This window comes from Pogona vitticeps, chromosome 6 (assembly GCF_051106095.1).
Source record: "Pogona vitticeps strain Pit_001003342236 chromosome 6, PviZW2.1, whole genome shotgun sequence".
Classification (NCBI taxonomy): Eukaryota; Metazoa; Chordata; class Lepidosauria; order Squamata; family Agamidae; genus Pogona; species Pogona vitticeps.
In genome coordinates this window covers 121,639,634-121,652,160 of record NC_135788.1, presented here as the reverse complement: position 1 = coordinate 121,652,160, position 12,527 = coordinate 121,639,634, and the positions used below count along the sequence as shown (strand labels likewise).

Here is a 12,527-nt window from a genome sequence, read left to right as displayed (position 1 = left end):
GCCCCTGCCCGCCTGATCAGAGGTGTGCCCGGGCAAGCCACCCACTGGGTCCTGCAGGAGCTTTCCCCGAGTTGCCTCGGTGGCCAAGGGAGCAGCTCCTGCAAGGGACAGGCTCTGAGCAGCTTCTTTCTCTCTTTCTCTTTCCTCTTCCAGGTTCCCCAGCGGACGTCTTCCATCGCAACCGCGCTTAACACCAGCGGGGCAGCCAGCGGCAGCGGAGGCGGCATCAGACCTGCCCATGCGGTCCGTGCCAGGTAAGCGGCGCCTGCCTCCGTGGCAGGGTCCAGGTGCGGAGGACCCTCTCTTACCTTGCGGGTCGGCCTCCTTGGAAACGGGGCCGTGGCGAGAGTTCTTCCAAGTGAGAGCGGCTCAGCCTTCCTGCGGGGTTTTTCGGGAGAAAAGCTTTGTGCGCTGGACCCCGGAGTCCAGTCCTCGGTGGCTGCTGGTTGGGAGGACCCCCTCCTGGTCAGTGGCCTTGCAGGAGGGGCAGCCTGCCCCATTCAAAGGGGACACCAGCCCCATGGACAGAACGGTTCCCCTTCCCAGGTGGAGGGGTGGGGGAAGGCCCTTCCGGTGGGGACCCCTTCTTTTACACAAGGGTCCCACACGCCCTCCCCTGAACCACACCGAGGAGGCCTTCTGCGGGGGCTTTCCTTTTCCGCTCAAGCCAGTGAAACGGACAGGCTGTCGCGCTGCGGGGCCACGGTGGGTCCTCGCCCCACCTGAGTGGAAGCTTTGTGGGCCCCACAAGCTGGGAGACTCTGCCCTGGGGACCTGCCAAGGGGCTTTCTTCCCTTGCCCTTCCTGGAAGCCTCCCCCCCCCCCCCCAGACACAGTTGTGGGGTGTGTGTGTGTGGAAGGCTCCTCCTCAGCCGTTGGAGTCAAGTTTGAAAGGACCCCCAGAACATGCCAGAGAAGATCCAGGGCTGCTTACAAGGAGATCAGAGTTGCTGAGGGGCTTTCCCAGGCGCTCAGCTGGGCAGGGGACAGTGTGGCGTCTGAGTGTCAGAGGTCACACCCCATGGAGTCAAGCCGGCAGTTGGCACTTGTCCCACCACCTCAGGTGGAGTTGGGTGTAACGCGTTGGGACTACAGTCGGTCGGCAGCAGGGGGTGTGGAGCACTCCCCCCCTGCCCCACCCCCCGTTCGTCTTCGGCCATCATTAGCTCTGGGATGTCTTGCTAAAGTCAAGGAGCCGCCTCTGCCTCCCGCTGCCTTCAGGTTCCCAAAAGGTCCTGTGGCTGGCATGCCCTGGCATCCCTCTCTCAACCAGGGAGGCCTTGGGGGCAGCTTTAGGTGCCCAGGACAGAGGGCAGGAGATCAAGAGGGAAGGCAGGCCGCTCCTCTCCATGCCAGGCACAACGGAGGCGCTCGGGGTGCTTCTGGGGTTCAGCAGGAGAGCAGCAGCAGAAAGAGAGGGAGCAGAGGTGCCCAGCAGGAAGAACCCTATGGCGTGTGGGCTGGGGGGGCGACAGCATCTCGCTGGCCTCACCTCTGTACTGCATGGCGGGGCTGGGAGGCCTCCATCTTCTCCCCTTCGCCTGCTCCTCCCCCCCCCCCCCCAGTCCCTGTCCTCGACTAAGCCTGGCCTGATTCCCAGATCTGTCCCAGTTACGTTGCGGCCTGATCCACCACAGCCCCTTGCCACCCCTTGACGTGCTTCTGCTCCCTTCCACAGACCTCGTAGCAAGTCTGCGTGGCATATCCACATGCAGAGCCGGCTGGAGCAGGGGCCCAACTGGGGGGACCCCTTGCCAGCCCCTCCTCCTCCTCCCCAGCCTGCGGGCCGGACCCCGTCCCGGGACCCACCGGCCACCGTGCCAAACGCCAGTAGGTAATGGAGCCACAGCGCCACGAGGGTCCTCGTCGCTCGGAGGCTGTGGTGGCGGTGGTGTGCTGGCCAGCTGGTTGTTTTCTCGCTGCAGGGGGTTCCTCTTGCTCTCTCCGGTGATGGGTCCTGTGCTATTGCTGCTGGTGCTACCTGGGGAGGCTTCTGGGGCAGAAAGAGCCCAGGGGAGGGGGGGAGGGGCGGGGAAGAGGGCACCTGCCAGGTGAGCTGGGTGGGGAGCCCCCAAGTGAGACCAGCGGCTGGCCTTGTCCCCCCCCCTCACAGTAACCCTGACCTGCGGAGGAGCGACCCTGGCTGGGAGCGGGCCGACAGTTTGCTGCACTCCGGGGGAGGCAACGTGCCCCAGGCGGGATCGCTGGAGCGCAACCGCATCGGAGGTGATTCGCGGCCCTGGGAGCTTGCCAGAGGGAGGAGGGGGTTCCCAGTTCCTCATGCCCAACCTTCCCTGGGAGGGGGGGCAGGAGCCGGTGCCGTGGGGAGGGGGAGCTGTGCCATGAGGCAGGGGGCAGGAGCCTGGTGCTCGGGGGACCCAGGCTGATGGAGGGCACCGAGGGGGTGGCCTAGCGGGTGGGGGGCTAGTAGCCCCTGCCCTGCCCTGCCCCGCCCCGCCCCGCCCCGCCCCGCCCCGCCCCAGTTGCCCCGTCCTCTACGAATGCCTTTCATCCCCTTGGGAAGGGGATCCCTGCTTCCTCCCGGTCAGAGAGAGCCTTGGGGACGGCCTGCCCTCCAGGGGGCCAAGGCAAAGGACGGGATTGCTGCCCCTCCCCAGGGGTGCTCCCCCCACCCCCACCTCCATTCGTGGCCAGCGCTCAGTCTGGACCTCGGAGGGTTCCCCTCCGGCCCCGGGACTCAGCCCTGCCTTCTGGCCGCTGGCCTCCTCCTCCCAGGTCCCCTGAAACTGGACCGTTCTCCAATCCTGCCGCAAGGGAACAAGCCCAAAGCCGACGACCATCGCTCCCGGCCTGGCCGGCCTGCCGTGAGTACCCGGAGGGAGAGGCAGGGGGCGCCCTCCCACCTTGCACCTGGGGCCCTGGGAGGGCACGGCGGGGCTGCTGGCCTGGGGGTTTCATGGAAGAGACATTGGGGGGGGGGGGAGCTGGTCAGGAGGGGAGAAGAGGTTGGGGGGGAAGCCCCTCTGGCTGGGGGCGCCGGGCAGGCCGCTGCCTTCGCTGTGCCCGGCTCCTCCCTGGCCGGCCGGCGGTGGCCATGCAGGATGGGACTCTTTCGCTCCCAGTTCCTTTCGGGGGGGGGGGACAGAATCAATCTTGGTCTCAGCTGGCTGGGGAGGATCTGGTTGGGCTTCCTTGAAGGAGAAGGGAAAATCTCCTTCTCTCCACCCCCCCCTCTGTGGGGGCTGGGGACTCTTTATGAAAACCCCAAACTCGGGGGGGGGGGAACCTTCTCAGGTTGAGGTGGAGGGGCCGCCCGTGGTTTGGGCAGCAGGGAGAAGTCAGGGCCAAGAGACTGGGTGGCCACGACTTACCTTCTCCTCTTTCTCTTCTCCTCTTTACTTCTTTCCTTCCTTTCCTTCCTTCCCTCCTTCCTTCCGCACGGCTCAGAGCTATAAGCGGGCAATCGGAGAGGTTAGTGCTTCCCCCGCCTGCAAGGCCCCTCACTCTCCCCTCCCGACACCCACTTTCTCTTCCTGCTTTGGGCTCGGTCCCTGGGCGTCTCCTCTTTGCATCCCCCGACCAGAGTCAGTGCATCGTCTCCCCCCCTCCTTCCTGGTTGCCCAAGTCCTCTGCACTCACCCCCCTCCTTGGCTTCACCCACCTCCTTTGGATCTTATCCTTCTTGGTGGGGAGGGGAGAAACAGGGGTGGGCTCAGGTTCTAGTGCTGGGGGTGGCTGGTGTTGGAGGGGCCGGCATGGGAGGACAGCCCCGATGGCTACCCTAGCAGGGGGGGAGGGGGTCCTGCCCTGAAACAACAGGGCGTGTGAGAAAGGAAGCAGGTGCCAGCCATGCCCCTCTGAAGGCACCTTGCCCCCCTGAGCTGCCCCCCACAGCCCCCTCCAGAGAGAGACGCCCCATGCAGGAGTAGGTTTGGGTGAGTGGATTTGGGTATCATTCTTGGCACAGGCCGAGGTGAGGGGCGAAAGGTCCAGAGGCCGGCCCAGCTTCAGGAAGGTCAGAAGCTTGCTAAGGCCCAGGCCTGCCTGCCTGCCTGCCTGCCTGCCTGCCTGCCTGCGGTGTTGGGGGGCAGTTGAGGGGTGGGGGACTGGGCCAGGCCCTCCGCTCTGTGTGTGCCCCTTCCCCAGAGTGGGCCCGCTGCTCCGCGCCATCCTTGGCAGCAGGTTCTGGCCCCTGGGCTGGCTTGGTGGTGGGCTGGCCTGCTCTCTTCGCCACTCCTGGTGTTAATGTGGAGGGAGTCCCGCGACCCCCACCCACCCCACCCCACCCCTCTTGCGCTCTCCCTCCTTAGAATTTTGTGCTGCTGAAGGAGCGCCCGGAGGAGGCAGCCCCCAAGCCCCTCAAGAAGGCCCTGGACTACTCCTCTTCCAGCGAGGACCTGGACTCCAGCGAGGAGGAAGAGGAGGAGGAGGAGGAGGAGGAAGAGCGCTCTGAGCCTGGCACTGACCCTCCGGGAGCCAGGTGAGGGGTGGGCAGGGGCGTTCGGGAGCTTAGTGCCTTGGGCAGTCAGCCCGCTTTCCTTCCCCACGGATTCATTCCCCCCCCCCAGCAGCAGGAGTGGCAGCCTGAGGGACATTCTGTGTGTGTGTGTGTGTCAAGGGCCGGGCAGTCTTGGGACAGGCAAGCGTAACATGGCCAGCTTCCCTGCGGACCCTCCCTCTGCCCGTGGGGTCCGGCTCCTTCCCGTCAGCCTGGCCTGGGGGCCTGTGAGGTCTTTGTGCGGACGGCATTTGGGTCCCTTTATGGGTTACGCAGACTTGGTGATGTCGTTCCCAGCCAGGGCCAGCCAGTTTCTGAGCCGCCCTCTGGATGAGGGGAGCCCTGGTGCTGGCACCTGCTTTGGCGGGCTGCCCTGTTCCCTGTGGGGGTGGGGGTGGGGGTGGGGGGGATGGCCTTCACAGTCCCCTTCCCCAGGTGGGAGCGGGAGACCGTTTGTTCCTCGATGTCCCTTCTGGAGTGGCCAGCGGTTGCCAGCTGGGGATCTCAGCCCGAGTAGAGGTAGCCAGGCGGTCCCTTCCTGCCTTGAATGGAATCTCTACCATTGGATCTTCTTGCGACGCTTTGGCCCTCCACCCCCTCCCCCCCTCCCCACATCTGCTGGCTCGTAGTTGACAGCGGTTGCGAGGGGCGCCAAGGGCGGGAGGCCTTGCGTTCTGCGTGGAGTCTGCGGGGCAGGTGTTGTTTATGCTGGTGTAAGCCGCCTAGAGTAGTCTTAATTGATTAGATAGGCAGGATATGAAATGAAATGAAATGAAATGAAATGAAATGAAATGAAATAAATAAATAAATAAATAAATAAATAAATAAATAAATAAATACTCGGCTGCAGCCTGTCCTCGAGGTGGCTCTGTACCTGGACCCAGCACCTGGGCCTCTGTCGTGTGTGTGTGTGTGTGTGTGTGTGTGTGTGTTTGTATGGCATGCACAGCTAGGTGGTGGTGGTGCCGGGGAGAGCCACCCTGACAGTCACCTGTTCCTCCTTCCAGAGATGGCGATACTGACTCGGTGAGCACAATGGTGGTGCATGACGTGGAGGACCTGGCGGGTGGCGGCAGTGGCGGCTCGGAGAGTTCCTACGGCGAGGGCACCATGCTGGTGCAGCGGGTGAGCAAGCCTCCCTCCCTGCCGGGCCAGGGGCACCCCATCCCGGTCTCTTCCCCTGAGGGGTTGGAGGGCCCCGGGGTGTCTTCAGTCCCTCGGTGAGGGACCGGAGCAGGAGACCGAAGCCCCTTGATCCGTTGGATTAGCGGTGGCCGGCCCCCACCTGCCCTGGCGCTCTCCACTCCCAGCACTATCACTGAAAAGAGAGGAGAAAGGGGTTCAGTCCCCCAAGGGGAAAAATAATCGCTCTGCCAGAAGCCTCCAGGCCTGCCGTTCCCCAGGGTGAGGCTGCCGCCCAACACACAGCAGCCGTTCAGGCCCAGAGGGACCCTGCAGTCACACACACCCAGTTCCAAAGCAGGATTAGAGGGGCTGCCAGGCTCTCCTTAAGGGCCATGCCTCATTTTTATAAGCCTCTTCCATTGTGAATGTTACTCTGATCCACTGGAGAGGAAGAACGGGAGGTTCTGCCTTCCGAAGCTTCCAGAAGTAGGTTTTTGCCTTGGTCTCAGAGAAGGCCGGAGGGTGACTGCGTCCTTTCCAGAGCAAACTGTGCTGCTGGGGGGGGGGGGGTGTGTGGCTTGTTTGGAGCCAGGGGGCAGCCTCGGAGTTGGCCCAACTGCCTGTAGCACCTGATGGTGGATTCCCCCCCCCTTTCCTCCTCCAGACCCCCGAGGAGGAGCGAGGCCTCCTGCACAGTGACAGCAACGGCTACACCAACCTGCCAGACGTGGTCCAGCCCAGCCACTCGCCCACGGAGGCCAAAAGCAGCAACGGCTCTTCCTCACCTGCCAAAGAGGCTGCCACGGATGTAAGCCCAGAGGAAGTTCCTAAAGCCTGGGGTGGGGGGCCAGGAGGGGAGGAGCGCTGCCAGGCTCTGGCGGTGGACCCGTCTGGGGGCGGCCGAGGGTCCCCTGACACGGCCCCCGCTTTCTCTCCTCTTTCTCCCCTCCCGCTGCAGTACCAGTCGCGAGGGCTGGTCAAGGCACCCGGAAAGAGCTCCTTCACCATGTTCGTGGACCTCGGCCTCTACCAGAGCTCTCCAGGCAGTGGAGACACCATCCCCATCACGGGTGAGGGGGCCCCGCTGGGCTCTGGGGAAGCCCTTGCCGGAGAGCAGGGAGGACCCTGTGGAGTGGTGTGGAGGGGCCGGGGGGGGAGCGTGGCAGGGGCCTTCCTGCCTGCCAGAGAGGGTTTCGAGGGCCTTTCAGAAACAACAACAACAACAACAGGAATCCGGAGCGCCCACCGCCCAGCCTCCTCTCTGTGTCCAGACCAGAATCCCGCTCCCCCTTGGAGAGGCAAGGCTCCAGGGGGACCCTGGTCACCAGGCCTCCGGTCCTGGCTTCTTCTGGAAGGGCCGGCAGCCTCAGGGCTCCGCGGTGACCTCTCCCTTTTCCTCCCTCCCCAGCCTTTGACCCGGGGCGTCTGGAGCAGCTGCAGCTGGAAGCCCGGAAGGGCTCCGTGGTCAACGTCAACCCCACAAACACACGGCCCCACAGCGACACCCCCGAGATCCGCAAGTACAAGAAGCGCTTCAACTCGGAGATTCTGTGCGCCGCCCTCTGGGGTGAGAGCGGGCCACGGGCTGAGCAGGGCAGGCTGAGGCTGCTTCCCCCCTTGGGGAAGAAGAGGGCCCCTCTCTGAGTGTGTGTGGGGGGCACACACACCCCCTTGCTTGCCTCCCCCACCCCACCTCACCCCTCCATGTCTCCACTTTGGTGCCCACAGGAGTCAACCTGCTGGTGGGAACAGAGAACGGGCTGATGCTGCTGGACCGAAGCGGTCAGGGCAAGGTCTACAGCCTCATCAACCGCCGCCGCTTCCAGCAGATGGACGTCCTGGAGGGGCTCAACCTGCTGACCACCATCTCTGGTGAGCGGGTGCCTTGCCTGTGTGGCACGTGGTAGCCCAGCTGGTCCGTTTCCTGCCGAGACACTTCCAGCGGCCTCGTGGCACAGCTCCGTCCACGGAGGGCAGAGCATATTGGGGAGAGGAGCCTGGCCGGACCCATGAGCCACAGACCCCCTGAGACCCCAGGGCCCCTGAGGTGTGGGCTTCCACCGACCCACCCCCTTTCTCGCCTCTTTCTCAGGGCTCCAGATCCCTCCCTCCCACCCTCCCCAGCCGGCCACGGCCCTCCTCCTCGCTCACCCCACTTCCCTCTCCCGCAGGAAAGAGGAACAAGCTTCGGGTCTACTACCTCTCGTGGCTAAGGAACAAGATTTTGCACAACGACCCGGAAGTGGAGAAGAAACAGGGCTGGACCACGGTGGGGGACATGGAAGGCTGCGTTCACTACCGCGTAGGTAAGCAGGAGGAGGCCTGGGCTGGAGCAGGCCAGGCTCCGAAGCAGCCCCACCCACCCCACCCCGGTACCACCTCCGGAAAAATAAAGCATCCCGCTTGAAGGGGGAGGGGGGCCTTTAATTTTTATTTCCTGGCTCCCCAGCGGACTGGCTGACATTGTGGGGGGGTGGTGGCAAACATGGCCTTCTTTGCCTGGCAGCTCCCTGCGGCCCCGAGCCAGCAATGCAGCCAGCAATGCCAACAGTGTGAAACGCTGGGCATTTCCAGCTTGACCATGGCTGGAGGGCCACGTCTTGCCTGAGCTCCATCATCCCCGCTGGCTGCAGGAGGAGCAGCCCCCACGGGGCCTCTTTCATGGGGCCCGTCACTCTCTGGGGAGAGGCTGCCCTGGCCCTCACCGCCTCTCCTTTCCCGTCTTTCCTGCAGTGAAGTATGAGCGGATCAAATTTCTGGTCATTGCGCTCAAGAACTCGGTGGAGGTTTACGCCTGGGCCCCCAAGCCCTACCACAAGTTCATGGCCTTCAAGGTACAGGGTTAAGGGCAGGGGGGCTTCCCCGATGGTGGAGATGGTGGAGAGAGAGCCACGTGGGAACCCGGCCCGGCGGGGAGGGAAGCGAGCGTTGCCTCCACAGCCCATCCCACCTGCGCCTAGCGGTGGAGTTTGGCTTGGCTGAAGGAGAAGCCCTGACCTATGAAAGTCGGCTGGAGGGCTGCAGGAGTGGCAGGGGGGCAGGCAGTGGTGGACGGGGGGGGGGAGTGCCTCTCTGGCCAATCCTCGTGGTGAGACTCTTTCTGGGAGATTCCCCAGAGGCGTCTTGGCCCCCGAGGTGGCTCAAGTCTTGTGCAAGCCCTCCTCTCCACTCAGCCGGGCTCTCGAGGCCTCCGACGACAGAGCATCCCTCCTGGCTCATGCCTTCTCCCCCCCCCCCCGCCGCCCACCCACCCACCCACCCATCCCCGTCTCCTTTCAGTCTTTTGCTGACCTGCCTCACCGGCCGCTGCTGGTGGAGCTGACGGTGGAGGAGGGCCAGCGACTCAAAGTGATCTATGGCTCATGCGCTGGTTTCCATGCCATCGATGTGGACTCAGGAAACAACTACGACATCTACATCCCAGTCCATGTAAGCGGGGGGGGGGGCGCATACATGGGTGAAGAACGCCTGCTGTTGCTCATCCTGCTTCGGTTCCACAGGAGGGGGGGCGTGCGGGCCTGCCTTCTCACAGGGATGAAATCCGATTAGGTGTTGCTATTCGTTGCTACTGCTGCTTCCCCTTTTTAAGGCAGTGAGCATCGGGCTTTTTATGTGAGCCGAAAGGGCCCTCTTCTATCTTCTTTCTCCAAACTGGGACAGCCCAGGCCGTCCTGGAGGTGAAAACAGCACCCCCCCCCCCTTGCTGACACTGAAAGTATCCCTTGAGCACCTGAATGACATCCTGGGATACCCGGGGGGGGAGGGAGAGGGGAGAGAGACAAGATGCTGTTCCCAAAAACATCACCCCAAACCTGTTGTTCTCCCTGTGGGTTTAGGGGGCCGGAGCCCCTTGGGACACCCCCCCACCCCAAAATAGTCCTTTTTTTAAAAATGGCCCCAGTTGGCAGGAGGGAGCTTTTTCCGATTGTGGTGGATCTTGGTTGAGGCACGGGTGGGCGGGTGAGACGGGGCAGAGAGGACGAGGCCCTGACCACTTCCCCCCCGCCCCCTCCCTTTTGCCCCTGTTGTTGATGGCAGATCCAGTCCCAGATCACCCCCCACGCCATCATCTTCCTGCCCAACACGGAGGGGATGGAGATGCTGCTCTGCTACGAGGACGAGGGGGTCTACGTCAACACCTATGGGCGCATCATCAAGGACGTGGTGCTGCAGTGGGGGGAGATGCCCACCTCCGTCGGTGAGCCTGCGCCAGGGGCCCGATGGGTGGGTGGGTGGGTGCGTGGGGCGGCCCACCCTGGAGGTTGAGGAAGTCCCCCCCTGGGGGGCCGGGCTGGGCGTGGCAGAGGGGGCCTCCCCTCTTCCCTCACCGCCACCCTGGCCTCTCCCCGCAGCGTACATTTGCTCCAACCAGATCATGGGCTGGGGCGAGAAAGCCATTGAAATCCGCTCGGTGGAGACGGGCCACCTGGACGGCGTCTTCATGCACAAACGGGCCCAGCGGCTCAAGTTCTTGTGTGAGCGCAACGACAAGGTGAGGGCCGGGACGAGAAGGTGGCCATGGGAGTGGGGAACTGCCTGGAGAGGGTGGAAGGCACCAGGGCACCCCCCCCTCCTTTGGGCCCCAGGATCAGCCCCCCCCCCCCCCCGCAGAAGACAGAGGAGGTCCAGGGACCACCGAGGGCGACTGGGTGAGTGAGAGCGATGAGGAGTCAGGACAAGAAGCCCAGAAAGGAGACCAAGAGGGAAAGGGGTTCCCAGGGCTGGAACTGGGTCCGGGGTGGGGGGCTGGGCTGCCTCCCCCACCTCACCCCACCCCACCCCAGCCCCCCTTGACCCTTCCTGGGCTGGACAGTGCCTTGCTCATCGCTCCGTGCCGGCCGTGGAGGCAAGGCATGGCCCCAAGGCCCCCGCCCACCACGACACCCTTTCTCCCTCCCCAGGTGTTCTTTGCCTCCGTGCGTTCAGGAGGCAGCAGTCAGGTCTACTTCATGACGTTGAACAGAAACTGCATCATGAACTGGTGAGAGGGGGCCTCCTCCGAGCCCCCCCCCCGCTGACACATCCCAGGAAGAAGAACAGGAGCAGCCTCTGCGTGGGGGGGGGGGTGAGGGAGGGTTCCCTGCCTTGGGGAGGGCCGGGCAAGGGACAAGCCAGTGAAACCAGTCCCTTGGCAGTTCGCTCCCAGCCCCCGTCTCTCATCCTCCCCCCCCCCCCCGGCTGCTGTTTCTTGAGCGGGGGTGGGGGGATGGAAGTCTTCTGCTTCCTGTTTATGCTTTTGGCCCTGTTTCTTACAGGGAGACTTGGGGAGCTGCATGGGGGGGCGCTTTAGGCTAAAGGGGGGCACAGTCCAGGATGGGCTGTCCCCCTGTGGCCACCTCCAGAGTCCAGAACTGACATTCCCATGGCCTCCCGTCTGGGTGGGGCTGTCCTGCTGGAAGTGGGGGAGGAGGAACCCTACTGACGTGGCATCCCGACCCACCCACCCCCATTCCAAGGGGTTGCCCCATTTCAGAGGGGGCAGGAAGAGGAGGGTCACCCATGCCACATCATGTAAATAGGCAGAAGAGGGGGCCGGTCCCATTGCGTCTCCACCCCACCCCTGGATCAGAAGAGGAAGGGAGGAAGGATCCCCCCCCCTCCCAGCAGTCAAGGTGGGGCATGGTGTTGCAGTGGCCCCGGGTGGCCGAGAAGGGGCGGTAGGAGGAGGATCTGCCTTCTGCATTGTGCGGGGGGGGGGGGGGCTACAGAGCCCAATCCCCTTAGGGCACCCTTTGCAAGGTCCTTCCTCGCTGCAACCCCTGCCCTCGCACAGGCACACACACACCCCGCAGCGCCTGCTGGCGGTCACCCCTTGTGTGCCCTTGTGGCCGGGTGATCCCTGACCCCCAGCAGACAGTCCCCATGAATGGCTCAGCCCAGCCTTCCTCCTTCCCACCAACCCCCCCCCCCACGCACACACCCCTTGCCCCTATCAGTGTGACACATCTGGTGGCTACAAACAGGAGTGTCCCCCTCACACTTTTCCAGCGCCTCCCCTTCCTCCACCCCATGCCGCTTCCCTCAAACCATGGGACATACGTGGATGTATATCAGATTTCTCTCCCACCCACCCCCAAGGGGGGAGCTGTGTATATTTTGCTTTAATTATCATTCTTTTTGTAATGGCGTTTTAAGTAACTGACTAACGAAGCACTTTAATGGCCCAGCTCATCCCGGTGGTGGTGGGTTTGGGAGTGACCCAAGCTTAGCATTGTGTGTGTCCCCCCCCGCCTCCCCCCCCAACCTCCTGCTGGGGTTCTGCTTGGCTCAACAGGGCTGGGGGGCGGCAGGCCCTTGTTGGTGGGGTTGTATTGCGCGCCACCCAACGGTGTGGGGAAGACTTGCACTGTCATGCTGGGTGGAGGGGGGCAGTGGGACTGGGCTGGGGCCCATCCGGGGGCGACGCCACCCCCTCCCCCCCCCGGGCGACTTGGTTTCTCGTGTATTTTTCGCTTGCATTTGTCCATAACCGTCTCCCCAGCGGAAGAAGACGGGAGCGGCCCCCCCTCCAGAGGTCAGCGGTGGCCTTGGCATCTCATCTGTTAATAAAAGAACCAAACTCTGTGACTTCTTTGCCTGGGACTGGTGTCTCCATGCACGAGGGGGGAGGCCATGCACCCCTCAGCAGTGCAGCCGGTGGGGGCCCCTGAAGGCTCCGGCTCCCCTCACTGACTTTGGGGGGGGGGGTCATTGCCCCAGGGGGAAGCCACTAGCGGGACAGAATCCTAGAAAAGTGAAGTTGGAAGGGGGCTTTGCAAGACCATCCAGTCCAACCACCTGCTCGGTGCAGACGGCCAAGTCAAAGGATCTCTGCCTGGTGGTTGTCTTAAGTTTTCCTTGAAGGGATCCCGTGCTGGGGCCCTCGGCACCTTCCCTCGAGGTCACGGGTTCCCCTGTGGTCCTACTCCTCTCACAGTGAGGAAGTTTTTCCTGAGATTCCCCC

General features: G+C 63.7%; 1 protein-coding gene across 11 annotated transcripts in view; it reads left to right on the top strand.

Annotated features, from left to right (window-relative positions):
* Positions 1 to 12,151, top strand: part of MINK1 (misshapen like kinase 1) — a 40,076-nt gene extending 27,925 nt beyond the window's left edge. For 5 of the 11 annotated variants that reach the window (XM_072977309.2, XM_072977307.2, XM_072977308.2 and 2 more), the window contains 17 exons: positions 154 to 254; positions 1,679 to 1,834; positions 2,114 to 2,226; positions 2,737 to 2,825; positions 3,409 to 3,432; positions 4,272 to 4,441; positions 5,467 to 5,584; positions 6,249 to 6,392; positions 6,543 to 6,654; positions 6,993 to 7,151; positions 7,313 to 7,456; positions 7,756 to 7,890; positions 8,318 to 8,418; positions 8,864 to 9,013; positions 9,623 to 9,782; positions 9,937 to 10,076; positions 10,486 to 12,151. In XM_072977309.2, coding sequence (XP_072833410.2) covers positions 154 to 254; positions 1,679 to 1,834; positions 2,114 to 2,226; positions 2,737 to 2,825; positions 3,409 to 3,432; positions 4,272 to 4,441; positions 5,467 to 5,584; positions 6,249 to 6,392; positions 6,543 to 6,654; positions 6,993 to 7,151; positions 7,313 to 7,456; positions 7,756 to 7,890; positions 8,318 to 8,418; positions 8,864 to 9,013; positions 9,623 to 9,782; positions 9,937 to 10,076; positions 10,486 to 10,569 — 2,100 coding nt within the window. In that variant the 3' untranslated portion in view covers positions 10,570 to 12,151. The remainder of the gene's footprint in view (positions 1 to 153; positions 255 to 1,678; positions 1,835 to 2,113; positions 2,227 to 2,736; positions 2,826 to 3,408; positions 3,433 to 4,271; positions 4,442 to 5,466; positions 5,585 to 6,248; positions 6,393 to 6,542; positions 6,655 to 6,992; positions 7,152 to 7,312; positions 7,457 to 7,755; positions 7,891 to 8,317; positions 8,419 to 8,863; positions 9,014 to 9,622; positions 9,783 to 9,936; positions 10,077 to 10,485) is intronic. The other 6 variants (XM_072977316.2, XM_072977306.2, XM_072977312.2 and 3 more) reach the window with 3 other exon arrangements.
* Positions 12,152 to 12,527: the final 376 nt, after the last annotated feature.